The sequence below is a fragment of the Balaenoptera ricei genome, chromosome 9 (assembly GCF_028023285.1).
Source record: "Balaenoptera ricei isolate mBalRic1 chromosome 9, mBalRic1.hap2, whole genome shotgun sequence".
Lineage (NCBI taxonomy): Eukaryota > Metazoa > Chordata > Mammalia > Artiodactyla > Balaenopteridae > Balaenoptera > Balaenoptera ricei.
Genome location: NC_082647.1, coordinates 15,348,981 through 15,376,055, shown reverse-complemented (window position 1 = coordinate 15,376,055; position 27,075 = coordinate 15,348,981). Strand labels below are relative to the sequence as shown.

Below are 27,075 nucleotides of genomic sequence, written 5' to 3'. Positions count from 1 at the left end.
AAAATTAAAAATAGAACTACCATATGATCCAGCTATTCCAGTTCTGGGTAATTATCTGAAAGAACCAAAAATACTAACTTGAAGAGATATCTGCACTCCCATGTTCATTGCAGCATTATTTGCAACAGCCAAAACATGGAAACAAGCTAAGTGTCCATCAGTGGATGAATGGATAAAGTAAATGTGGTATGTATATATATACAGTGGAATATTATTCAGCCATCAAAAAAGAAGGAAATCCTGGCACTTACAACAGCATGGATGGACCTTAAGGGCATTATGCTCTGTGAAATAAGCCAGATAGAGAAAGACAAGTACTGTATCATCTCACTTATGTGGAATCTAAAACAAACAAACACTGTCACAGGTACAGAGAACAGATTGGTGGTTGCCAGCAGCAGGGGTGGGGGTGAAATGGGTGAAGGGGATCAAAAGGTACACATCCTCCAGTTGTAAAATAAATAAGTCCTGGGGATGTATGGTACAGCATTGGGACTATAGTTAATACTGTATTATATACTTGAAAGTTGCTAAGAGAATAAATCTTAAAAGTTCTCATTACAAGAAAAGAAAAATGTTTATGTATGGTGATGGATGTTAGACTTATTGTGATCATTTTGTAATATATACATATATGGAATCACTATGCTGTACACCTGAAATTAATGTAACATTATGTCAGTTATATCTCAATTTAAAAAGTATATGGAGATGGGATCAAGATGGTGGAGGAGTAGGACATGGAGCTCACCTTCTTCCACAAAAACATTAAAAATTGATCTACAAGTAGAAGGATTAACACAGAACACCGGCAGAAGACCTCAGACTTCTTGCCCGAAAGGGCAAGGAAACCTCCATGTAACCAGGTAGGACAAAAGGAAAAAGAAAAAGAAAGGAGTTGGGATGGGGCCTGCACCCCAGGGAAGGAGCTGTGAAGAAGGAAAGGTTCCTACACCCTGGGAAGCCCCCTCAGTGGTGAGGGAGATCAGCCTGGATGGAGGGGGAGCTTCAGAGCCTTGGAGGAGTGCACAGAAACCGGTTTGTGGAAGGCAAAACAGAAAGTAACTTGCACAGAAGGTCAGCACTGCCACCTTGCACCCCTCAGGCTGAGACACTCATCTGTTGCTGCAGGTGGGGGCTGGGTGCTGAAGCTCAGGCTTCAGAGGCCAGACCCAGGGGTAGGACTGGGGTTGGCTGTGCAGAGACAGTCTGAAGAGGCTGGACTGTGGCAACTGAGAGTGTACATAGAAGACGCCTGGGCACACCAGAGAGGCAAGATGCCATTATTGGGGGGTGCACAAGGAGAGGGGCAGGACCACCATAAGAGCTTCTTTCCCTATGAGCATTCTCAGGCAATAGGACACTGCCAACAGGAGCAGGACATTAGTCACCGCCACCGCTACAAGACCCATGAGCAGGTGCCAAGGACTGCCCTCCCGTCCCAGGAGTGTGCAGACTGCAGCTACCCCTAGGAAACCCACAAGCAGACACCAAGCCCTGCCCCTGCTGTCCCAGAAGTGCACTGCCCGCAGCTGCCACTATGAGACATGTGAGCAGGTGCCATGCACTGCCCTCCCATCCCAGGAGTGTACGGACCACAGCCACCCCTAGGAGATCCACAAGCAGGTGCCAAGCCCTGCCCCTGCTGTCCCAGGAGTGCACTGGCCACAGCTGCCACTAGGAGACCTTCAAGCAGGCGCCAAGTGCTGCCCCCACCATCCTAGGACTGCACAAGGGCCACCACACCTGCACACCCCATATCAAGTGGATAACGGCCAGCACACACTGATGAAAGAGGCAGCAAGCATCCAAACTAAAAGCAGCCCCTTGATTCTGGACAAGATGGCGGAGTAGAAGGACTTGAGCTTACCTCCTCTCCTGAAAACACCAAAATCACAACGAACTACTGAACAACAATCAACATAAAAGACTGGAACCCACCAACAAAAGATATTGTACATTCAAAGACAAAAAAAATCCACAACAAGACCATAGGAGGAGTGCTTTCATGACATAATCAAATCCCATACCCACTGGGTGGGCAACTCACAAACTGGAAAATAATTATATCACAAAGATTTTCCCACAAGAGAGTTCTGAGCCCCACATCAGTCTCCCCAGCCTGAGGGTCTGGCACTGGGAGGAGGAACGCCCCCAGAGCAGTTGGCTTTGAAGGCCAGTGGGGCTTGAGTACAGGAGCTTCACAGGACTGGGGCAAACAGAGACTCCACGCTTGGAGGGCACTCACAAGGGTTCAAATACACTGGGACCCAACACAAAGCAGTAACTCCATAGGATCCTGGGCTGGACCTACCTGCGGGTCTTGGAGGATCTGCTGAGAAGGCAGGGGTCGGCAAATGCTAACAGCCAGAAAAGGAGAAATCAACAGTAATACAATAATAGTGGGGGACTTTAACACCTCACTTACATCAATGGATAGATCATCCAGACTGAAAATCAATAAGGAAACACAGACCTTAAATGACACATTAGACTAGATGCACTTAATTGATATTTATAGAAGATTCCATCCAAAAACAGCAGAATACACTTTCTTCTCAAGTGCACATGGAACATTCTTCAGGATAGATCACATCTTGGGACACAAAATCAAGCCTCAGTAAATTTAAGAAAATTGAAATCACAGCAAGCATCTTTTCTGACCCCAGTGCTATGAGATAAGAAATCAATTACAGGAAAAAAAAGAACTGTAAAAAACACAAACACGTGGAGGCTAAACAATACGTTACTAAACAACCAATGGATCACTGAAGAAATCAAAGAGGAAATCAAAAAATACCTAGAGCCAAACGACAATGAAAACACAATGATCTAAAACCTATGGGACACAGCAAAAGCAGTTCTAAGAGGGAAGTTTATAGCAATGTAATCTTACCTTAGGAAACAAGAAAAAGCTCAAATAAAAAACCTAAGCTTACACCTAAAACAACCAGAGAAAGAAGAACAAAGAAAACCCAAAGTTAGTAAAAGGAAAGAAATCATAAAGATCAGATCAGAAATAAATGAAATAGAGATGTAGAAAAGATCAATAAAACTAAAAGCTGGTTCTTTGAGAAGATAAACAAAACTGATAAACCATTAGCCAGACTCATCAAGAAAAAGAGGGAGAGGACTCAAATCAATAAAATTCGAAATGAAAAAGGAGAAGTTACAACAGACACCACAGAAATACAAAGCATCCTAAGAGACTACTACAAGCAACACTATGCCAATAAAATGGGCAACCTGGAAGAAATGGACAAATTCTTAGAAAGGTTTAACATTCCAAGACTGAATCAGGAAGAAACAGAAAATATGAACAGACCAATCACAAGTAATGAAATTGAAACTGTGATTAAAAATCTTCCAACAAACAAAAGTCCAGGACCAGATGGCTTCACAGGTGAATTCTATCAAACATTTAGAGAAGAGCTAACACCCATCCTTCTCAAACTCTTCCAAAAAATTGCAGAGGAAGGAACACTCCCAAACTCACTCTATGATGCCACCATCACCCTGATACCAAAACCAGACAAAGATACTACAAAAAAAGAAAATTACAGACCAATATCACTGATGAATATCGATGCAAAAATCCTCAACAAAATACTAGCAAACAGAATCCAACAGCACATTAAAAGGATCATACGCCATGATCAAGTGTGATTTATCCCAGGGATGCAAGGATTCTTCAATATACGCAAATCAATCAATGTGATACACCATATTAACAAATTGAAGAAGAAAAACCACATGATCATCTCAATAGATGCAGAAAAAGCTTTTGACAAAATTCAACACCCATTTATGATAAAAACCCTCCAGAAAGTGGGCATAGAGGGAACCTTCCTCAACATAATAAAGGCCATATACGACAAACCCACAGCAAACATCATTCTCAACAGTGAAAAACTTGAAAGCATTTCCTCTAAGATCAGGAACGAGACAAGGATGTCCACTCTCACCACTATTATTCAACATAGTTTTGGAAGTCCTAGCCATGGCCATCAGAGAAGAAAAAGAAATAAAAGGAATACAAATTGGAAAAGAAGAAGTAAAACTGTCACTTTTTGCAGATGACATGATACTATACATAGAGAATCATAAAAATGCCGCCAGAAAACTACTAGAGCTAATCAATGAATTTGGTAAAGTTGCAAGATACAAAATTAATGCACAGAAATTTCTTGCATTCCTATACACTAATGATGAAAAATCTGAAAGAGAAATTAAGGAAACACTCCCATTTACCATTGCAACAACAAAAAAATAAAATACCTAGGAATAAAGCTACCTAGGGAGACAAAAGACCTGTATGCAGAAAACTATAAGACACTGATGAAAGAAATTAAAGATGATACCAACAGATGGAGAGATATACCATGTTCTTGCATTGGAAGAATTAATATTGTGAAAATGACTATACTACCCAAAGCAATCTACAGATTCAATGCAATCCCTATCAAATTACCAATGGCATTTTTTACGGAACTGGAACAAATCATCTTAAAATTTGTATGGAGACACAAAAGACCCCGAATAGCCAAAGCAGTCTTGAAGGAAAAAAACGGAGCTGGAAGAATCAGACTCCCTGACTTCAGACTATACTGTATAGTATACAAAGCTTTGTATACAAAGCTACAGTAATCAAGACAATATGGTACTGGCACAAAAACGGAAACAGATCAATGGAACAAGATAGAAAGCCCAGAGATAAACCCATGCACCTATGGTCAACTAATCTATGACAAAGGAGGCAAAGATATACAATGGAGAAAAGACAGTCTCTTCAATAAGTGGTGCTGGGAAAACTGGACAGCTACATGTAAAAGAATGAAATTAGAACACTCCTTAACACCATACACAAAAATAAACTCAAAATGGATTAAAGACCTAAATGTAAGGCCAGACACTATAAAACTCTTAGAGGAAAACATAGGAAGAACACTCTTTGACATAAATCACAGCAAGATCTTTTTTGATCCACCTCCTAGAGTAACGGAAATAAAAACAAAAATAAACAAATGGGACCTAATGAAACTTCAAAGCTTTTGCACAGCCATGGAAACAATAACAAGACGAAAAGACAACCCTCAGAATGGGAGAAAATATTTGCAAATGAAGCAACTGACAAAGGATTAATCTCCAAAATTTACAAGCAGCTCATGCAGCTCAATAACAAAAAAACAAACAACCCAATCCAAAAATGGGCAGAAGACCTAAATAGACATTTCTCCAAAGAAGATATACAGATGGCCAAGAAGCACATGAAAAGCTGCTCAACATCACTAATTATTAGAGAAACGCAAATCAAAACTACAATGAGGTATCACCTCACACCAGTTAGAATGGGCATCATCAGAAAATCTACAAACAACAAATGCTGGAAAGGGTGTGGAGAAAAGGGGACCCTCTTGCACTGTTGGTGGGAATGTAAACTGATACAGCCACCATGGAGAACAGTATGGAGGTTCCTTAAAAAACTAAAAATAGAATTACCATATGATCCAGCAATCCCACTACTGGGCATATACCCAGAGAAAACCATAATTCAAAAAGACACATGCACCCCAATGTTCATTGCAGCACTATTTACAATAGCCAGGTCATGGAAGCAACCTAAATGCCCATCGACAGACGAATGGATAAAGAAGTTGTGGTACATATATACAATGGAATACTACTTACTCAGCCATAAAAAGGAATGAAATTGAGTCATTTGTTGAGACGTGGATGGATCTAAAGACTGAAGAAAAGAGTCTTTTCTTTTACTCTGAAAGATCTTTAGTCTGATCTAAAGACTGAAGTAAAAGAGTCTTTTACTTCAGAGTGAAGTAAGTCAGAAAGAGAAAAACAAATATCGTATATTAACACATGTATGTGCAACCTAGAAAAATGGTACAGATGAACCGGTTTGCAGGGCAGAAGTTGAGACACAGATGTAGAGAACAAACGTATGGACACCAAGGGGGGAAAACCGCGGTGGGGTGGGGATGGTGGTGTGCTGAATTGGGCGATTGGGATTGACATGTATACACTGATGTGTATAAAATTGATGACTAATAAGAACCTGCAGTATAGAAAAACAAATAAACAAAAAACACAACTAATACTAAACTTTCTTTGGGTTATTTGTATGGAAATATGTTAATATAAATGTTTCAGACATTACAGGAAATTTCTAAAAATCTTATATGTTCTGATATAATGTTATAAGTCATAATTCTAGTTATTACTTTAAGATGTATATCTCAGAAATAACTAAATTTCCTTGTCAATTGCATTATTATGAACTTTCATCACATCTTTAACCATGGTCATTTTTAAGTCTTTTGTCATTTTCAGACAGTTCTGGGTGTACTCTGATGCTTTTGCAAATATGTTCCTATAAAAGGGTTTCATCTTCAAGGAACTCATGGAAAAGACTCTGACAAGTACAGGTTTCTGGTAACTGACTATACTGCTGAACTGAATGAATAAGCATTTTCAGAACTCTAATGGAAAACTGATGAATTCGTAAAAGTGTTAACAAAGGATCAAGATAAGAAAATTAATTACATGGGACTGAGTGAACTGATGAGGATGATTATAATTTTTGTGACTTTCTGTTGGAATAAAAAAAAAAAATCCCACAAGGACTCAGAGGCAAAAAATATACAAATCAATTTTCACTGCAAAGTAAAGGAGCTGTTACAGTGGAGGATTACTGGACTGAATGTCAATATTATGACATAGTATGAGTGTGTTTCGTGTTTGGTAATTGCAATCATTGTTGCTTTTGTTGTGGTCATCCATTTACAATGCTTGGTGTCAGTTTATTTATCTCTTGTAAAAATAAAATACAGTGTGTGTGTGTGAAAAAAAAAATGAAGCAGGGAATTAGGTTAACTCTTGGGACTGGGTTGAATAACTAATCTAAAACGTACTGAGGGTAAAGCAGCTCTGTAAGAGAAAATATTGTGTTTATATATGAACCTTTTGAACTTGAAGTACTTGAGGAATACTTAGGTAGAAATGTATAGCAGGGCATTGGTTTCAAGTTTCTGAAACTCAGAAACAAGCCATTGGCCAAAAATACACATTTGGGAGTCACTGATTTTATTTGAAGTTATAGGTTTAGGTGAGGTTACCTAAATGTCATAATTATTATGATTTTATCATGATATTTTAAATTTAACTCCCTAAGTGGACAAAGTACTCTATTAAAATAATTAAGCAAATGCCCTGCATATTTGCCTTATAATAAATTACAGAATAATTATGTATATTTTTTATAATGTAAGTGCTTTCAGCATCATAGTGCTATTGGTTAATTTGGTCATTCCCCAAGTTTTAAAAAGACTCCAAATTTAGAAACTGAGAAAAAATTGTAGAATGATAGTGCCTTATTAAGAAGTTTTATGTATATCAAACCTTTGGATACCCACTGTACTCTAAGCTTTTTGAAATCCAATCAATCAAATCAATGTGTCTGAATTCTTCTAGCACAGAGTCTGGTACATAGTAGAAACTCAATAAATATCCGTTAAATGTGTGACAAAGACTGTGTAGCAGTTGAACGAAACTGGAGATTAAATATATACAGAAAATTTTAAAAATAAATAAATAAAAAATAAAAGCTGGTTCTTTGAAAAGATAAACAAAATTGATAAACTTTTAGCCAGACTCATCAAGAAAGACAGGGAGAGAACTCAAATCAATAAAATTAGAAATGAAAAAGGAGAAGTTACAACTGACACCACAGAAATACAAAGGATCATAAGAGACTACTACAAGCAACTATATGCAAATAAAATGGACAACCTAGAAGAAATGGATAAATTCCTAGAAATGTAGAACCTTCCAAGACTGAACCAGGAAGAAATAGAAAATATGAACAGATCAATCACAAGTACTGAAATTGAAACTGTGATTTAAAAACTTCCAACAAACAAAAGTCCAGGACCAGATGGCTTCACAAGTGAATTCTATCAAACATTTAGAGAAGAGTTAACACCTATCCTTCTGAAACTCTTCCAAAAATTCCAAAGGGAGCAACACTCCTAAACTCATTCTATGAGGTCACCATCACCCTGATACCAAAACCAGACAAAGATACTACAAAAAAGAAAATTACATGCCAGCATCACTGATGAACACAGACACAAAGATACTCAACAAAATACTAGCAAACTAAATCCAAAAATACATTAAAAGCATCATACACCATGATCAAGAGGAATTTATCCCAGGGATGCAAGCATTCTTCAATATCCACAAATCAATCAGTGTGATATACCACATTAACAAACTGAAGAATAAAAACTATGATCATCTCAATAGATGCAGAAAAAGCTTCTGACAAAATTCAACACCCATTTATAATAAAAAAAACTCTCCAGAAAGTGAGTATAAAGGGAACTTACCTCAACATACTAAAGGCCATATATGACAAACCCACAGCTAACATCATTCTCAACAGTGAAAAACTGAAATCATTCCCTCTAAGATCTGGAACAAGACAAGGATGTCCACTCTTACCACTTTTATTCAACATAGTTTTGGAAGTCCTAGCCCCAGCAATCAGAGAATAAAAAAGAAATAAAAGGAATCCAAATTGGAAAAGAAGTAAAACTATCATTGTTTGCAGATGACATGATACTATATATAGAAAATCCTAAAGATGCTACCAGAAAACTACTAGAGCTCATAAATGAATTTGGTAAAGTTGCAGGATACAAATTTAATACACAGAAATCTCTTGCATTTGTATACACTAACAATGAAAGAGCAGAAAGAGAAATTAAGGAAATAATCCCATTTACCACTGCATCAAAAATAATAAAATAGCTAGGAATAAACCTACCTAAGGAGGCAAAACACCTGTACTCTGAAAACTATAGGACTCTGATGAAAGAAATCAAAGATAACACAAACAGATAGAAAGATATACCATGTTCTTGGGTTGGAAAAATTAATATTGTCAAATGGTTATACTACCTAAGGCAATCTACAGATTCAATGCAATCCCTATCAAATTACCAATGGCATTTTTCACAGAACAAGAACAAAGAAATTGTAAATTTGTATGGAAACACAAAAGATCCCGAATAGCCAAAGCAATCTTGAGAAAGAAAAACAGAGCTGGAGGAATCAGGCTCCCTGACTTCAGACTATACTACAAAGCGACAGTCATCAAAAAAGTATGGTACTGGCAAAAAAACAGAAATATAAATCAATGGAACAGGATAGAAAGCCCAGAAATAAACCCATGCACCTATGTTCAATTAATCTATGACCAAGGAGGCAAGAATATACAATGGAGAAAAGACAGTCTCTTCAATAAGTGGTGCTGGGAAAACTGGACAGCTACATGTAAAAGAATGAAATTAGAACATTCTCGAATGGGACTTCCCTGGTGGCGCAGTGGTTAAGAATCTGCCTGCCAATGCAGGGGTTATGGGTTCGAGCCCTGGTCTGGGAAGATCCCACATGCCGCGGAGCAACTAAGCCCGTGCAACACAACTACTGAGCCTGAGTCTAGAGCCTTCAAGCCACAACTACTGAAGCCCATGTGCCTAGGGCCTTTGCTCAGCAACGAAGAGTAGCTCCCCTTTGCCACAACTAGAGAAAGCTCACATGGCAACGAAGACCCAATGCAGCCAAAAATTTTAAAGTTTTAAAAATTTAAAAAGGAGGGTGGGAAGGTAGGAGATGCAAGAGGGAAGAGATATGGGGATATATATATATATATATATGTATAGCTGATTCACTTTGTTATAAAGCAGAAACTAACACACCATTGTAAAGCAATTATACTCCAATAAAGATGCTAAAAATAAATAAATAATTTTAAAAAGAAAAAAAAAGAACATTCTCTAACACCATATGCAAAAATAGACTCAAAATGGATCAAAGACCTAAATATAAGGGCGGACACTATAAAACTCTTAGATGAAAACATAGGCAGAACACTCTTTGACATAAATCGCAGCAATAACTTTTTTGATCCACCTCCTAGAGTAATGAAATAAAAACAAAAATAAACAAACAGGACCTAATTAAACTTAAAAGCTTTTGTGCAGCAAAGGAAACCATAAACAAAAAGACAACCCACAGAATGGGAGAAAATAATGTGCAAACAAAGCAACCAACAAGGGATTAATCTCCAAAATATACAAACAGCTCATGCAGCTCTATGTCAAGAAAACAAACAACCCAATCAAAAAATGGGCAGCAGATCTAGTGGGGGTGGAGGTGCCACACTGCGCTGCACACAGGATCTTAGTTCCCCAACCAGGGATCAAACCCATGCCCCCTGCACTGGAAGTGCAGAGTCCTAACCACTGGACCGCCAGGGAAGTCCCAGGCAGAAGATTTAAATAGAAATTTCTCCAAAGAAGACAGCCAGATGGCCAAAAAGCACATGAAAAGATGCTCAACATCACTAATTATTAGAGAAATGCAAATCAAAACTACAATGAGGCATCACCTCATACCGGTCAGAATGGCCATCATCAAAAAGTATACAAACAATAAATGCTCGAGGAGGTGTGGAGAAAAAGGGAACACTCCTGCACTGTTGGTGGGAATGTAAATTGGTGCAGCCACTGTGGAAAACAGTATGGAGGTTCCTCAATAAACTAAAAATAGAATTACCATATAATCTAGCAATCCCACTCCCAGGCATATATCAAGGCAAAACTATAATTCAAAAAGATACATGCACCCCTATGTTCATAGCAGCACTGTTCACAATAGGCAAGACATGGAAACAACCTAAATGACCATCAACAGATGAATGGATAAAGAAGATGTGGTACATATATACAACGGAATACTACTCAGCCATAAAAAAGAATGAAGTGATGCCATTTGCAGCAACATGGATGCAACTAGAGATTATCATACTAAGTGAAGTAAGTCAGAGAGAGAAAGACAAATACCATATGATATCACTTATATGTGGAATCTAAAATATGACACAAATGAACCTATCTATGAAACAGAAACAGAATCAGGGACATAGAGAACAGACTGGTGGTTGCCTAGAGGGAGGGGGTGGGAGAGGGATGGATTGGGAGTTTGGGATTAGCAGCTGCAAACTTGTATATATAGAATGGATAAACAATGAGTTCCTACTATATAGCACAGGGAACTATATTCAATATCCTGTGATAAACCATAATGGAAAAGAATATGGAAAAGAATGTATACATATGTATAACTGAGTCACTTTGCTGCACAGCAGTAATTAACACAACACTGTGAATCAACTATACTTCAATTAAAAAAATAAAAATAAATAAATTGGTATAACCACTATGGAGAACAGTATGGAGGTTCGTTAAAAACGAAAAATAGAACTACCATATGATCCAGCAATCCCACTCCTGGGCATGTATCCAGAGAAAACCATAATTCGAAAAGATACATGCACCCCTGGGGCTTCTCTGGTGGCACAGTGGTTAAGAATCTGCCGGCCAATGCAGGGGACACGGGTTTGAGCCCTGGTCCAGGAAGATCCCACATGCCACAGAGCAACTAAGCCCGCGCGCCACTACTACTGAGCCTGTGCACCTAGAGCTCACGCTCCACCACAAGAGAAGCCACTGCAATGAGAAGCCCGCGCACCACAACAAAGAGTAGCCCCCACTCGCCGCAACTAGAGAAAGCCCGTGCGCAGCAACAAAGACACAACTCAGCCAAAAATCAATTAATTAATTAATTTTTTTAGAAAAGAAAAGATACTTGCACCCCAATGTTCATTGCAGCACTTTTTACAATAGCCAAGACATAAAAGCAACCTTAATGTTCACCGGCAGAGAAATGGATAAAGATGTGGTACATATATACAATGGAATATTACTCAACCATAAAAAAGAACGAAATAATGCCATATGCAGCAACATGGATGGACCTAGCGATTATCATACTAAGTGAAGTAATTCAGACAGAGAATGACAAATATCATATGATATTACTCATATATGGAATCTAATTTTTAAAAATGATACAAATGAACTTATTTACAAAACAGACTCAGATTTTGAAAACAAACTTATGGTTACCAAAGGGGAAATGGGGAAGGGATAAATTAGGAGCTTGGGATTAACATAAACACACTACTATATATAAAATAGATAACCAATAAGAACCTACTGTATAGCACAGGGAAATCTACTCCGTATTCAATAACAACCCTATATGGGAAAAGAATCTGGAAAAGAATGAGTATATGTATATGGGAAAAGAATCTGGAAAAGAATGAGTATATGTATATGTATAACTGAATCACTTTGCTGTACACCTGAAACTAACACAACATTGTAAATCAACTATACTTCAGTAAAATTTAAAAATTAATTAATTAAAATAAAAATAGATCTCATTAAGGTGGAAAGAATCACCCTATGAATAATGTTACCATAAATATCATGCTAACAATTGAATTCCAATAAAGTATTTTAAATCTATTAAAAAAATAAAAAGTATATAACTATGACCATATTTGAGTAAAATGTATATGCATATTTATATGTACATATGCTTAGATATATTGCAAGGGCTTCATTAAAATATTTATATCCAGTTATCTCCAGTAAAATATTAGGGTAGTAAAATTTTATTTCTAGTTTTTAATTTTTGTGTTTTCAGCGCGAAAGAAGAAAAAATCACGTGGTCAAATTGCCTTTGGAAATCTCTTAAATCACTGAAAATACAATAAACACAAATGTATTTATGAACCACACTTGACATTGACAAAAACTTTCTCCTTGACCAAACCCTAGCCAGGCTTTTCTAAGCTGCTTCTCACCTAGGCCTCAATCTTGGTATATAAAGATTTGAACAAAGACTAACAGTTTCTAACAGCTCAAATCCACACCCCTCGGATGACCCTAGCTCTCGTAAAAGTACCTACCTGAACATACTCAAGGTTTCCAAAAAATTTACTGTTTGTTCTGATCGATACCTGGAGATAGGGCTCCTGTCTGGGTTTCACATGGACCAACCCCTCTTACCACTTTTTGCCTATTTTCACTTCCCTTTCTCTATTGAGACCTTCCTTGTCCTATTCCCTCTTCTCCCTTTAAAAAGCCCAGTCACCTCCATACAAAACAAAGTTGAATTCACTTCACACTGGACTCTTTTTCCCTACTGCAATAATTACTAATCAAAATCTGTCCCTACCACTTTAACTAGTGTCTGACTTTATCTTGGACAACATAGTTTCTCAGTAAGTTTACTGCTTACCAGAAATCACTAATGAAACTATGAAATGGATAGATTTTTTATTCCCAGTAACTGGTGAAGTTCTGTGTATCATCTTATGCGTTGATTCATTGTTTCCGTGCTTCTGGGGAAGGTCAGGAATTCAACAGGACAACAAAATCATTGTTCAGCTGTGACAATTCAATTAGGGTTTTTTGAAACCCTTGAAAATTAAAGGTTTGTCTTTCATCCTTGTCCAGTATTTTTTTTTTTCCTGGGCAGAAATTAAAATTTTTTATGTAGTATTTCCCTCTATAAGAGAAATGGTTTTCCAGAATTCTGAAATCTCCCTTTTCACTTGAGTACATGGCGATGTGAAATTAGAGTCTTATGATAAGCTTGTTCCTCCCTTGCCCTCTCCCAATCCCCTGCCAATTCACTCTTCAGCAACCAGAGTGCTCTTTGTAAATTGCAAAACTGATCATGACACTGCTTAACACCCTTCAATTACTTCCCCCTCCTCCTAAGAAAAAAAATCTGAAGTATGCCTACAAGTCACACTCTCTCCCTGTACTTCTCTGCCCTTTGCTCATCAGAGCTATTTGCTATTCCGAGAACACACCAAGCTCGTCCCATCCCCAGGACTTTGGACCAGATGTCATCCCACCTGAAATGCTGTTACCCTTTACAGGTTGTCAGCTTCTTATACTTCAGGTCTCAACTCCAAAGTCACCTACCCAGAGAGGCCCTGCCTCTTTCTATAATATTTTTAAATTGAAGTACAGTTGATGTACTTTATTACATAAATTACATGCAGGTGTACGATACAGTGATTCACAATTTTCAAAGGCTACTCTCCATTTATAGTTAGTCTAAAATATTGGCTATATGAAGCCTTGTCTTTTAAAAAGGCCTGTCCCTCATGGAATGTATGGATTTTAATTCAATTTATCTTTCAGTAAAGGAATTTTGAGCCAAAAGAGGGGGTGGGGGGAAGGCCTGTCATCCCTTTCACTCATTATCATCGCCTCCCAACATACTTTCAAGTTGAGTGCTTTACCGATATGCAAATAATTAAGATACGCAAATAATTAACTTGAATCATCTTAATTTTGTGCATATTTGTAAAGTACCCAACTTGAAAGTCAGCCTCTTGAGAGCAGGAATCTTGTGGTGGTGTGCTGCGAAATGTTTAACAGGCTTTCCAGAAACTGTCCTGATGGTAGCATTTGCCTGTGGCCATGGGATAAAAACCACCACCGTGCTAATTTCAAGCTACAACGTGACATCAACTAGTTTGCAAAGTAATTTCCTGAAAATTTAACAATCAGCTTTCACAAGCCAGTGCAGGCCAGTTCCAGCACACCCCTGGACCCTGGTCTGGCTTATTTACTGCTGTAAAGAAAGAGAACAATGCCAGGCACAGAGTAAGCGCGCAATAAATGCTGGTTGAATGTTGAACTGGGATAAATTCTTCTCTTTTTTTTTTGGCCATGCCTCGCGGCATGCAGGATCTTAGTTCCCCGACCAGGGATCAAACCCGCGCCCCCTGCAGTGGAAGTGTGGAATTCCCTTATAAATTCTTGCTTCTACCCTATCAAATACAGATTGTAGCTTATGGAGTCCTTTTTGGCATTCTAACTGCCAAACTGTGAAAGAGGCAGTCTGTAGAATTTGTAGAGAATTACCCTGAAAACAACTTGTCGAATGAGTCACCAAAATAAGTTCCTAAATGAAAGACAAAAGAAAGCGGAGGAGAAAGGGAAGGGGAGTGGGAAGGGAAGGAAGAGGAGGAAGAAGAAGAATTAAGTGAAAGTAAAGTCAATTTCCTTACTGATGGCCACACCTCTCATTGGTCGCCAGACCAACAGCATCAGATTCACTCTGGATTCCTGCTAGAACTGTAGGTGATGGTCCCATACACAGAATCAGAACCTCTGGGTGAAGTCCAGGAATCTTCATGGTATCAAGTTACCCTAGTAACTCTGATATGCACTGAAGCTTGAGAGCCGCGTCCAAGGGTACACTGACGGATGAGCTCATGAGAGTGTCACCAAGCCCCACTCCAAACCCAGGCAAATATTCTACGAGCAAACACAAAGCTTCCCAGATTCGAACTTCCCATCCTAAACCTGGTGAGGAATGCAAAACATTTCAATTGCATAGTGATTGAAATAACTCAACTGGACTTAAATATTTCTCAGTAACAGAAATACTCTTATTTGAATATTTAGCATTTGGCCTTGATGCTATTGATCATCGTTATGGTTATTAGCTAACACTTATTGAGGGCTTACTATGTGTCAAATGTTGGGCTCAGTGCTTTGTATGTATTAATCTCATTTAATACTGAGAGGAAACCTATGTAGTGGGTGCTATTGTTTATCTTCATTTTACAGATGAGGGGGGCATAGAAAGTTGGGTGACTTCACTGTGAAGAGTTGAGAACTCCCCCAGCAGGACGCTAAGCAGGACAAAGCCCTGTGCCCCAGGAGACCTGGTCCTAGCTGAGATATTTCCTGGTCCACAAAGTCGCCAAAAGCAGGGTGGCCTCAAAGATAAATGCCCACAAATACCCAGAGAAAATGTTCCAAGTGGTTGAGAACCAAGAGACTCTATTCCCAATTAAAGCTTGGAAAATAAACTCTACCTCGGTCAGATCATCCAGAAATAGGATCAATATTTTCCTGCTGCCTTTCACCATTATGTTCTTTTCTGAACATGGTGAAATAATAAGCGCAAAAGAACTGTGAAAAGCAAAACCGCAAGACCAGAACTGCCCTCATTTTTAACTAAGTAAGCAAAATAGTCCCAAAATAGTTTTAATAAGGGTGGTAGCAAAATCCCATTAAATTATAAGAAATACACATTACAGTCTGCTTAGCCCATGTCAACCCCCTTTCTCTGAAAACTGCCCCTCCCCGGTTGCATTCATCCATAAGCCTGACTCTTGGCCGCAATTGATTTAGCTCAACTATGAACAACTGACCAGGCCTGGGCAGTGAGATGCCAGAGAGAGCATCCTTCTGGGATGCAGAGAGTACTTTGGTGTCTTCTGGTGCCTGGATCTAAGGATAGATGTTTGGGATTTGCGGGGCGGCCACGTCCGTGGACAAGTATAGCACCCTGGTCTTGAGGGGGTACAGCCTGAAAGCTCAGTGACCCTGGGCCCCAGATAGATGTGAGGGGGACAGAGCCTGGGTCCCTGACAGCCCTCACTGCCTGCATCAGGCCCACCCAGGGCCCAGCCTCACTCTTGTCTTTGGCTGCAGCCAGCTCAGGTGGATTTCCATTTCTCGTGGCCAAACGAGAATGATCAGGGCAGAGGGGCAAGCTGTTTGGCCCTCTGAGGAACCATGGCCATGTGGGTCACCATATCTGCCTCTGTTTCTCTCCTGAAACAGGGCCCATCCAACGGTCCAGATCACCCCTGGATTTTCTCCCAGCCTGTGCCTGGTTTGTCCACATGCTGGACTTGACCTGCCCAGGGCCACATCCTTGCACCCTGGTTCAGCCTCCCTGCACTTCTGTGCTCTGGTTTTCAATTGCACCCTTGACAGTGTCAGGGTTGGAGCTCATTGTCGTTCAGCTGCTCCAGCTCCTTGTGTCATCCATGTCTTTTGCATCCTCCCCCAACAATGTCCAGCAAAATCTAAACCCTGCGTGCAATGCAATACATGCTATTGACTGGAAGCCTGGAAGCATTAATTCAGCCTCTTTTCCCAGCCAAATTAACCAGACAATGGGAAAACAACACCTCAAGGAAACTCAAGTAAACAAATCCTTGGTTAAACCCTTAACCTGAAGGGAGCCAGGTCCCTCTTTCCCCACCTCCCTTAGACATATCCTCCCTACAGAGACCCCTGGGCTGTACCTGGGATATAAATGGCGCCACCATCGCACCAATGCGACACAGGGATCCACTGGTCCCCATCCCCAAAGCGCGCATCGTTGTGGGGTAGACCTGGAGTAGAGGAGCGTAGAAAGCATCATTTAGCTTAAACCCCTCTTTCCCAAGTCCTCTGCCCTTCCCTCCACAGGTCAGGCTTTGGTATATACAAAAGGCCAAATATTCTATATGGATATATAGGATATAGAAGATGTTCATTTTCTCAGGTATACAACTTTGAATTTTAACAATATCAGAAAATAAACACTTAGAAATTATCCTTTAAGTGAGCAAATTCCAAAATATGTGTTTAATATTCCAAACGTAATTTTAGAAAGGTACTTGCAATCAGACAGAAGATTTCCACTTTAGAGCTATAAACGTATAAAGGTGGTTCTACTGAATGGAAAGAAAATACTCCCCAAATAATAACAACCCAACCAAACCTTTAATACAGATACAGTGAAAAGAATCGACGAGAGTGCCACATACATGCTACACCATTCACCATGTTTGTGTTGCAAGATCTTATGAGCAGTCTACTTTCTTGCTGCAACTTTCTTGCATTTATAGTAAAATCTCATTAATCTGTACTTCACTGATTCAGAGTTCTTAATAAATAAGCAAATAGTATTTAATAAAGAAGATTTTAAGGAGAATATATGAAAGAATGCTTCTTTTAATTTTAGAAATTTTTCTCTTAACGCTATAAATACTGATCAGTTTTCATCAATTCACTAAAGCAAAGCACGTGGCCTCTTTACTTGGCCGCATCATGTTACCCACCATCTGCCAAATGCAAAACACAAGATGCTTTCCTGCCCCGGGGGGCACTGCTATATTTATAAGAATGTCTGGGGGTGGAGTGCCTTTTCACAGAGGTTTTTTCTAGAAAATGAGGCTGCTGGCTATTGAAAACAATGGATTCAGATACATACAGATGATCTTTGCTCTAATATCAATTTTTTTTGTTCATTTTTGACAATTCTAGGAGATGAAATAATAGAAGACAAGCAACTTCAGGTACACATCTTTTTTTTTTAAGCAATAAGTATCAGGGAAAAAATACTTAGGAACGACCCTTTAAATGAACACATCTCAAAATATGTTAAATTGAATATTCCAAATATAATTTTAGAGGCACATCACAATACACATAGACTTTTAAGTTCACAAATTCACAATAATTTTAGAAGATTGTTAATGGAACTAAATGAAATACTACATATATGTCAAATGTGTCATAATTTCCTATTTTTATCTATGTGAGGGGAAAAGAATTTTTTTCTCTGTGGTTTTGATATGTCATCTGTATTCTAAATAGACTTCTACCTTTCCCAAGATGAAAATGAATGCAGCTTTAGCAGTCCCTATAGCACCACTTTCTCTGGCTCAACGAAAGGCAAAACCAGTTAAACTACTAAGTTTCCTACTCAGATATTGCTTATTTCTAGGAGCATTTGCTCTTTAAAGTGGTGGTTTCTGAGAAGCTCCTCAGAAGTAGATGTATTAAGTAGATATAGTAATTCAATAAATTAAGAATAAATTACTATTATATTCGAATTTAAGCTACCTACAACAAACAACAGACATAGTGGGATATGATCTTTCAAAAGAATAAAGGTGAAAAATACATTCTAATTTTAAAAAGGGAGAAATAGGGTGTTTTACATTTTATCAGCAACATGCAGGTACCGGGCCTATCCCTATTTCTTCAGGAAGCACAGTATGAGGGCAAGAGTTGCTTTTTACATGGATGCAGTTTAGTGAGAAAGGGAGACGGTCTTATCTTTCTTCTCAGAGACTGGCTTTCACTAGACCCCATGGGGCAGGAGAAAGGCCACATCAAATAAACCTTCTGGTGTCATTTTAATAGGATGTTTTTAGAAAATCATCAAAAGTCAACAGAAGCCAGGGATGCATGGTCTATAGACAAACACCTGCTCTAAGTAGCTCACCTCGCACACCTTGATGTAACCAACCCCTTCCCCAAAACTAACCTCAGCGGTGTAAATATAGATGGTGTTGAAGTTGGACGCCACCAAAGCCCTCAGCATGAAGAGGAAGCCGATGAGGCCGGCACTAGGGAACCAGAAGCGAGACGTTACCAAAGGCAACACAGAGGGCCTTCCGGGGCCCCGACCCCAGTACGTGACAGATGCCAACACACATCCCTGCAGACCGGGTCCCGAGGGAGGTGTTGCCCCTCAGCTGGCCTGACTGTGGGGTCCTAAAGCAAAAGCCTGACTCAATCCTTCAATCCTGTTCCCCCGAAGTGTGCCGTTCCAGCCCAGCCCCCCAAGGTGAGCACACCTCTGCCACCACCCTTGGAAAATGGTACAGTTTGCAGAATAAGTCATATATATTATAAACGAGGCCCACTCTAGGGTCACAAATTCAGAGTGCAATGAAATCTCCCACCACAGGTATGCTGTCTACATCACTATCTTGACAACGTGCCGATCATTTGGTAAACAACCGGAGTCTCCATTCTCCAGGAAGCTTTGCATAAAGATCCTAAATATCTTGCTACGCGAACGGAATACTCCCACGCTGGTACCCACGTCCTGTGGGTGCTGAAGATGGACCTGGCTCAGGAGGAAGAGGGGAGTGGGAGGGGCAAGGGCAGGTACCAGGGGCTTGTTTGATCGTTCTAGTCAAACAAGCAGCCTGTACTCTACTCTCTTGGTGAAAGGGACTTGCCCCTAACCTCCACTGAAGGCCATGGGTCAGGAGATCTCATTTTAAAACCACTGCACAAAACTAGATTGCATTAAAGCAACCAGACAGCAAATACCTTGAAGTGCAAATATTAAGGAGAAGGAAGAATAAAGCTGTACATCCCATGGTAATAGAAAGGCTCAGCTGTCTTCCCAGGAAATTAATGCCCGGGATATTTAAAGGATTCACTAGGAAAAAAATGACACAGACAATTTTCAGAATCTTGAAAGCAAATGGCACTTATTAACAATGGCATGGATTCCTCCCTGTCATTTCAGAAAGAAGCAACTTAATCCAAACATCATGCGTATTCCAGCCAAGACCCAGTCACACTGTCATCAACTTCATGACTCCTTCAATATGCTTTTCCCACGGGGATCTGAGAACGAGAAGCACCGGAGTATATGAAGGATATTTTATGCCCAGGATGCTTATTACAGCATGTAGGTCTATTGTAAACTGCCAACTTGCTAGACCTATATTTTAAATGTTTAATACTGTTTTTCAAATTCAAGGTGCCATTGATTTTTAAGTACCATTATTTTATGTCTATTAAAGCAGAAACAGTGCTTCCAACTGAAATCTAACAAGCCATTGTGAGACACATCCCAGTTTCAGAGATGTTACAATGTAGGGGAATGCATCTTAGAATTGATACGATGCACTAATTCAAAGCTCCACTCCTCCAGACTTCTCCTCACACTGATCGCACTGGAGACACCTCAGCACGATTTGGGGACTCGTCCATTTCTACCAGGCAGGAGTCAAGTGTATGACAGGTCACTCTTCTCTCCTCTGAGACTCTGAGTTGCACGTCCCCCACCCAAAACAGAGAGCCACCCAATACAGAGAGATACTTACGAGCAATTTCGCCAATGGTGCTGATAATCATGGTCTGGTAGTCAGAAGGGGCAAACACCTGGCAGTGGCAGGGGCTCTGGCTCTCCTCCGAGACCCCTACGGTCACCACTACCTCCAGCTCTAACCGTGAGCCACAGACCAGGTCCCGCTCCAGCAGCTCCGCACTGGCCAGGATGACCCCATAGTAGGCGAAATAGATGCCCAGCCTGGAAACAAGAAAAGATGGACATTAGGAAAGGCTGTCACCAGGCCTGAAGGAGGGGTAGCACCGTGAGAGGTGGGGAGACGTGGGGAGAGCTTCTCAGGTTGAAGGCACGGTGTAGGGAGGGGAGGGGAGTGGAAAGTGGGGACACGTTTCAAGGGGATACTAGGGGGTGGCCTTTAGCGGAGGCTGCATGGTGGGAAATGAATTTGCAAGAAAAAGCAGGATGGAACTAGATGGGGGAGGACCCCTCAGGCCAGGAAGAAGTTTTGTAAGAGGCAGAACAGAACTAACACTGCGTTGAAACTATCTCCCTCATTCTACAGCTTACGTACTGTAGCCTTGACCATAAAGAGTTAAATATTAGAGAAATGTTGCTTGTGCCCAAACAGCTCATTAAGTTCCCTGAAGAAAGTTCCCATCCCAGGTGGTCCCAGGTTAGTTATGGCTACTACTTGTAGATAAGTTCGTTTTCAGCTAGCAAATAAGCAGAGATAAGTGTGGTAAAGTAAAAATAACTGCTAACGACTTGAAGTTTTGCAGGAGCCTCGTGATGCAGCCTTGTGAGCAAGCAGAACAAAGAAATGTTATGCTTCCCTTGAAGGCCAGGTGGCTCCAGGAAGTCTTCAACTCACCTTTACCCTTTAATCTTGAACCCTCCCGCTTCCCCTTCTCCCTTAGCATAAAAGCAGCCTGAATTCTCTTCCAAGTTAAGATGGTTCTTTAAGAGTTTAGTCCACCATCTTCTCCGCCTGTTGGCTTTCTGAATAAAGTCGCTATTACTCGCCCCAACACACTGTCTCTTATTGGCCTGCCATGTGGCAAGCAGTAGGAGCTTAGACCCCGCAACAGTTTGTTTTCTGCAGCTGCTGCAACAAGTTAGCACAAACCTAGTGCTTTAGCACAGTGAGTATCTCACAGTTCTGGAGGTCAGCAGTTCAGCAGCTCTGGCTGACTTCTCTGCTCGGAGTCTCACGTGGCAGAAATGAAGGTGCAGGTAGGGCTGCTCCACTTTCTGGGGAAGAATCCATCTCCAAGCCCACCCAGATGGTTGGCAGAATCCAGTTGCACGGGGGTGTAGAACTCGTGTCCGTTTCCTTGCTGGCTGTTGACCAGTGGTTTTCAGCTTCTGCAGGCTTCCTTCATTCTCTGTCTGTGAAGCCAGCAACAGCAGGTCGCGTCCTTCTCATGCACTGAAGCTCTCCTTCTGCCTCACCTCACGCTTTCTCTTCTGCTGCATCTGATTCCAGCTGGAGACATTTCTCTACTTTTAAAGACTCAAGTGATAATATTGAGCCCACCTGCCTAATTCAGGATACTCTCCCTATTTTAAGGCTCGTAACCTTAATTACATGTACAGTCCCTTCACATCTACATCCAAATTAGTGTTTGATTGAATCCCCAGGTGTTGGAACTCTTGGGCATCATCTTTTCAATTCTGTCTTTCGGACGCCATGAAGCTATGGAAGGTTTTTGCTTTTGCTTGATGTTTTCTTACTATCTTTTTTTCTGTCTATTCTTTAATAGATATTTTCATTGAGATATAAACATAACATACAGAAAAGTTCCTATATCGAAGTCAAGAAAAAGAATATCAGGGGAATTCGCTGGCAGTCCAGTGGTTGAGACCCTGTGCTTTCAATACCGAGGGCCCGGGTTCGATCCCGGGTCAGGGAACTAAGATCCCACAAGCTGCTTGGCCAAAGAAAAGAAAAAGAAAAAGAATATCAGCCTCCCAGAAGCCCCCCTCATGCCTCTCTCATTTTTACAGAAATGGTTGTAAAAGCCACCTGTAAAAGACAGATGCGGACAATCAAGGAAAATCACATATGATCTGCATAGTGGATGATATTAAAGTGATGATTGTTAATCTCGTTGGTGTGAGTTTAGGATTGGAATTATCTAAGAAAATGTCCTCAAGTAGTTGAGACTCTAAATGAAGTATCTGGGGATGAAGTGGCATGAAGTCTAGGGCCTGCTTGAAAATACTTCAGAACAGAAAAAAACAGCTGAAGTAAATATGGGTAGATATCAGTGACTGTCAGATCTGGGCAATGAATACATCAGGGTTCATCATGGTATCCTCCCTACTTTCATGGGCATTTAAAAATTCTCATAATGAAATATTTAAGAAGAAGACAATAATCACAATATTTCTCCTTGTTATTAAGGTAGCTTTAATATTTTTTTTGTTTAATTTCCAAATATTAAGTGTATTTTTTTTTTGGCCATACCACGCAGCTTGCGGGATCTCAGTTCCCCAACCAGGGATTGAACCCAGGCCACAGCAGTGCCAGCACCAAGTCCTAACCACTAGTTCACTGGGGAATTCCCCAAATATTAAGAGTATTTTAAAAATTAAAGAGTCTCAAGAGGAGACACCCACCTATTTTTAGTGATTATATCTGGGAAAGGCAGCTAGACAACCACTTTCCTGAATTTAAACACTATAGATTAGTTTCCACTGTTTTGAATCTTTATATAAATGGAACCACATAATATGTATTCTGTGTGTCTGACTTTCTTTGCTCATTATTACATTTGTAAGATTCAGCCATGTTGAGCGCAGAGTACCAGTTTTCTCATTTTCATTACTGTGTAGTATACTATTTTATGAATATAACAGAATCTATCCATTATACCTGTTGATGGGCATGTGGGTTGGTTGTAGTTGGAGCTGTTACAAATAATATAATGCTATTTTATTTTACTATGCATTTCTGTTGGGTATAAATCTAGGAGTAGAATTGCTGAGCCATAGGCTATGCATACTTCCAACTTATTAATAGAAACCTCTAAACAGTTTTCCAAAGTGGTTGTACTAATTTGAATGCCAATCAGGAGTGCAGGAAAATTCCAGTTACTTTACATCCTTCCCAACATGGTCAGTCTTTTTAATTTCATTTTTTATTTTTTTTTAAAGTTATCTTTTCAAACTTTTTCTTTTTTTAAATTTATTTTTGGCTGCGTTGGGTCTTCTTTGCTGCATGCGGGCTTTCCCTAGTTGCAGCGAGTGGGGGCTACTCTTCGTTGCAGAACACGGGCTCTAGGTGTGCAGGCTTCAGGAGTTGTAGCATGTAGGCTCAGTAGTTGTGGCACACGGGCTTAGTTGCTCCTTAGCATGTGGGATCTTCCCAGACCAGGGAGAAGACCCATGTCCCCTGCATTGGCAGGCAGATTCTTAACCACTGCACCCACAGGGAAGTCCCCAGTCTTTTTAATTTTAGCCATTTGGGTGGATTTGTAATGGTGTCTCATTTGGTTTTTTTTTTCTTTTTTCTCATTTGGTTTTAATTTGCATTTCCCTGGTGACTTTAAGGTTGAACATGTTTTCATATGTTTATTTGATACACATTTTTGGTCAAGTGCCTGTTCAAGTCTTTTGCCTATTTCTCTACTGGGTTGTGTATGTTTTTCTTGTTGAACAAAAATTATATAATAGAAATATATATTAATAATATATAGAACATGTATATATAATTTGTTGGACATATATATTGGAAATTTCTTCTCTCAATTGGTGGCTTACCTTTCAGGCTCTTCATGATTTCTCAGGACACAGAGTTCCTAATTTAATGTAGGCAAACTCATCAATCTTTTCCTTTAGAGTTAGCACTTTTTGTGTCCTGTTTAGAAAATCTTTGCTTACTCAAGGTCATGGCTGCACAGAGAGGACCACTAAGTCTATTCCTTTGAATTTGATTCTCAGGGGCCTCAAAGGATCAGTTCCTGGAATGTGGTGAGGGAAGAGACCAGGCTGCAAACAGTTAGTACAGAGCTCATACACTCAGATGAAAAATTTAAAAACTGTTTGTAGATGATTTGGATTTTTTTTTCTTTCTCTTTCTTTTTATATTGTTATTTTATATCTATTTTTTGGTTGGTGGTATTAGCAGAAAGATAAAGCATTGCTGGTGTCTGCCTTGTGTTTTCTCCCCAGAGCACTCAGAAGGGATTTATTTCAGTGGGCTTTCTCCCACTGAAATGCTTGTTTATTTAAACCTAGCTTTGAAATAATACCATTCTTACCATACGACCCAGATCTGTAACGTGGTCCATAAATATTTAGCATCCAATAGGTCTGTAAATCTTCCTCTTTTTTCCTGGGGTAGTGAAAGGGGGAGACAGAATAGATTTAGTGGGTTAAGGACAGGCAAAGGTGACTCTAATCTTTTAGATCACAGAAAATAAGAACAACATGGGAATGTGGCAGGGTAAGATAGCCACTCAGCTCCCCAGAGACCCCTCACATAAATACTGTTTTTAACACATTCATCTCAGCCAATCAGTCTTTGCATACTTTTTATTATCATTGTCAAGTACCAAAACTCATTGAATTTAAGATTCTAACCCTTTCACTCTTCCTCTTCTCACCAGTGCTGGCGAGAGGTGGGGTGGAGTACGGAAAATAGGAGTATACATGAAAAGCAACTATAAAACTGATGGGAGAGCCTTTTAACATTAAGATGAAAAAACCTAACATTAAAAAAGAATGTGAGGCTTGTGCAAAAAACAAGCAGCCTAAATTTGAAAAGAGGATACAGTGCCCAATTTCTTTGTGTGTGTTTAGGGTAATTTGTAAAAGTTTTTGTCCATAGTCAGTGCCTACTAAGTATGTTTGGATCAAAATAAATAAGGATGGGTTATCTATGATAGGGCAGTAATGGATTTTTATGTAAAGCTAGGAATGCTTGGAGGGTGGAGGAGGTGCTCAGTTGAAAACCAACTATTCTTTTCTCACAAATTGACCTGGGATTACAGGCCCCCTCGAGGGAGTCCAGAAGTGTGGTCTGGGAGTCCTGGATTTTATTGTCACTGAAAGAGCTTGCAGAGAACTTAGAGGTCTTTTGCCCCACGCACCCCCCGCCCCCAACTTTCAGGCTCAGCTCCTGGATTTCATTGTGGGAGGACTTGAGCAACTGACACTCCACTTTCATCTGCTTTACGTATCGGGGCTCTGGTTACTCATCTTTGAAAAACCTCTGATCTAGCCCTATCCTCCCATTTTCCAACCAGAATATATGGCCCAGAGTGGGTAAGTGACCTTCCCAAGATCACACAGCTGTTTGGAGGCAGAGCCAGTCTGGACTCCCAGTTTCCCGTGCACCAGTCCCAAGTCCTGCCCATCTGCCTCTCTGTCATGTCCCCTGGGTTTAGATGTGACTATGGTCCCCTCACCACCCCAAGTGTCATTGGAGAGTCATGTCATTATAAAATATATACATTTTATCCTAATAAGTCATTTGGTTCTGAACCTTTGGCTGCAATCCAAATGGGTGGACTTATTCACCTCCTGCATGGTGTGACCCGTCCTCCGCCCCCAAAGCCTTTCATCTCAGCGTCTTGGGAGTGAAGCTGCAGAGGCCCCACTGCCCTCAGCATCTTGCCCAGCCTCCTCTGCATGGCACTCTGACGGCCACCAATGTGACCAAACTCACTGCGCATTCCCACCTTTGGTCTCACACTGTTCCTCCTGCCATCAGTGGCCTTCTTCCTCCCCTGAGGCTGCCTCTCCTTTCAGTGTGCAGTGTCTGCCCCGCTTCTCTCTGAAGGTGGCTCCCACTGGCTTACGGTCATCTCTCCACTCGGATCCTACACACTCTGCTACCTGGGCCACTCACCTGGTTCTAAGCATCTGGGCTCTGTTTTGTTATTGATTCTTTCCTACGTGCGTCTCATCTCTCTAACCAGATTTAAGAGACCTGAAGGCAGGGTCTATTTTTATAGCTCTGTATCCACAGGGCCTTGCTCAATAGACCACTGAGGAGAAGAACAAGATCATCTAATGGGCATGATGGATGGAGGCAGCAAGCTGAAGTCAAGAGAAGTAAAGTGGGAGGAAGAAGGGAGGAGGAGAAAGGGGAAGGATGTACAGTGAGAGGGAGGAAGGAGAATGTTGAGGGACGGCTGAGAATACAGAGAGGCTGGAGGAGGGAGGGCGGTTCTTATGAGAATTGTGTTGCTCCAAATTCATACGTTGAAGTCCTAACCCTCAGAGTGGGGCTGTACTTGGAGATGGGGTCTTTAAAGAGGTCACTGGGGAATTCCCTGGTGGTCCAGTGGTTAGGACTTGGCGCTTTCACTGCCAGGGCCCAGGCTGGATCCCTGGTCGGGGAGATTAAGATCCTGCAAGCTGCATGGTGCAGCCAAAAAAAAAAAGAGAGAGGTAACTGAGCTAAAATGAGGTCATTAGGGTGGACTGTAATCCAAT

At 40.5% G+C, this 27,075-nt stretch overlaps 1 protein-coding gene across 11 annotated transcripts in view; it reads right to left on the bottom strand.

Annotated features, from left to right (window-relative positions):
* SVOPL (SVOP like) overlaps nucleotides 1–27,075 on the bottom strand; it is a 74,261-nt gene that overhangs the window by 15,340 nt on the left and 31,846 nt on the right. For 9 of the 11 annotated variants that reach the window (XM_059933273.1, XM_059933274.1, XM_059933268.1 and 6 more), the window contains 5 exons: nucleotides 24,894–24,967; nucleotides 20,663–20,868; nucleotides 19,878–19,989; nucleotides 19,081–19,162; nucleotides 17,066–17,155 (listed from right to left, as the gene is read on the bottom strand). In XM_059933273.1, coding sequence (XP_059789256.1) covers nucleotides 17,066–17,155; nucleotides 19,081–19,162; nucleotides 19,878–19,989; nucleotides 20,663–20,868; nucleotides 24,894–24,967 — 564 coding nt within the window. Of the gene's footprint in view, nucleotides 1–15,031; nucleotides 15,324–17,065; nucleotides 17,156–19,080; nucleotides 19,163–19,877; nucleotides 19,990–20,662; nucleotides 20,869–24,893; nucleotides 24,968–27,075 lie in introns of those variants that run through there. The other 2 variants (XM_059933277.1, XM_059933278.1) reach the window with 2 other exon arrangements.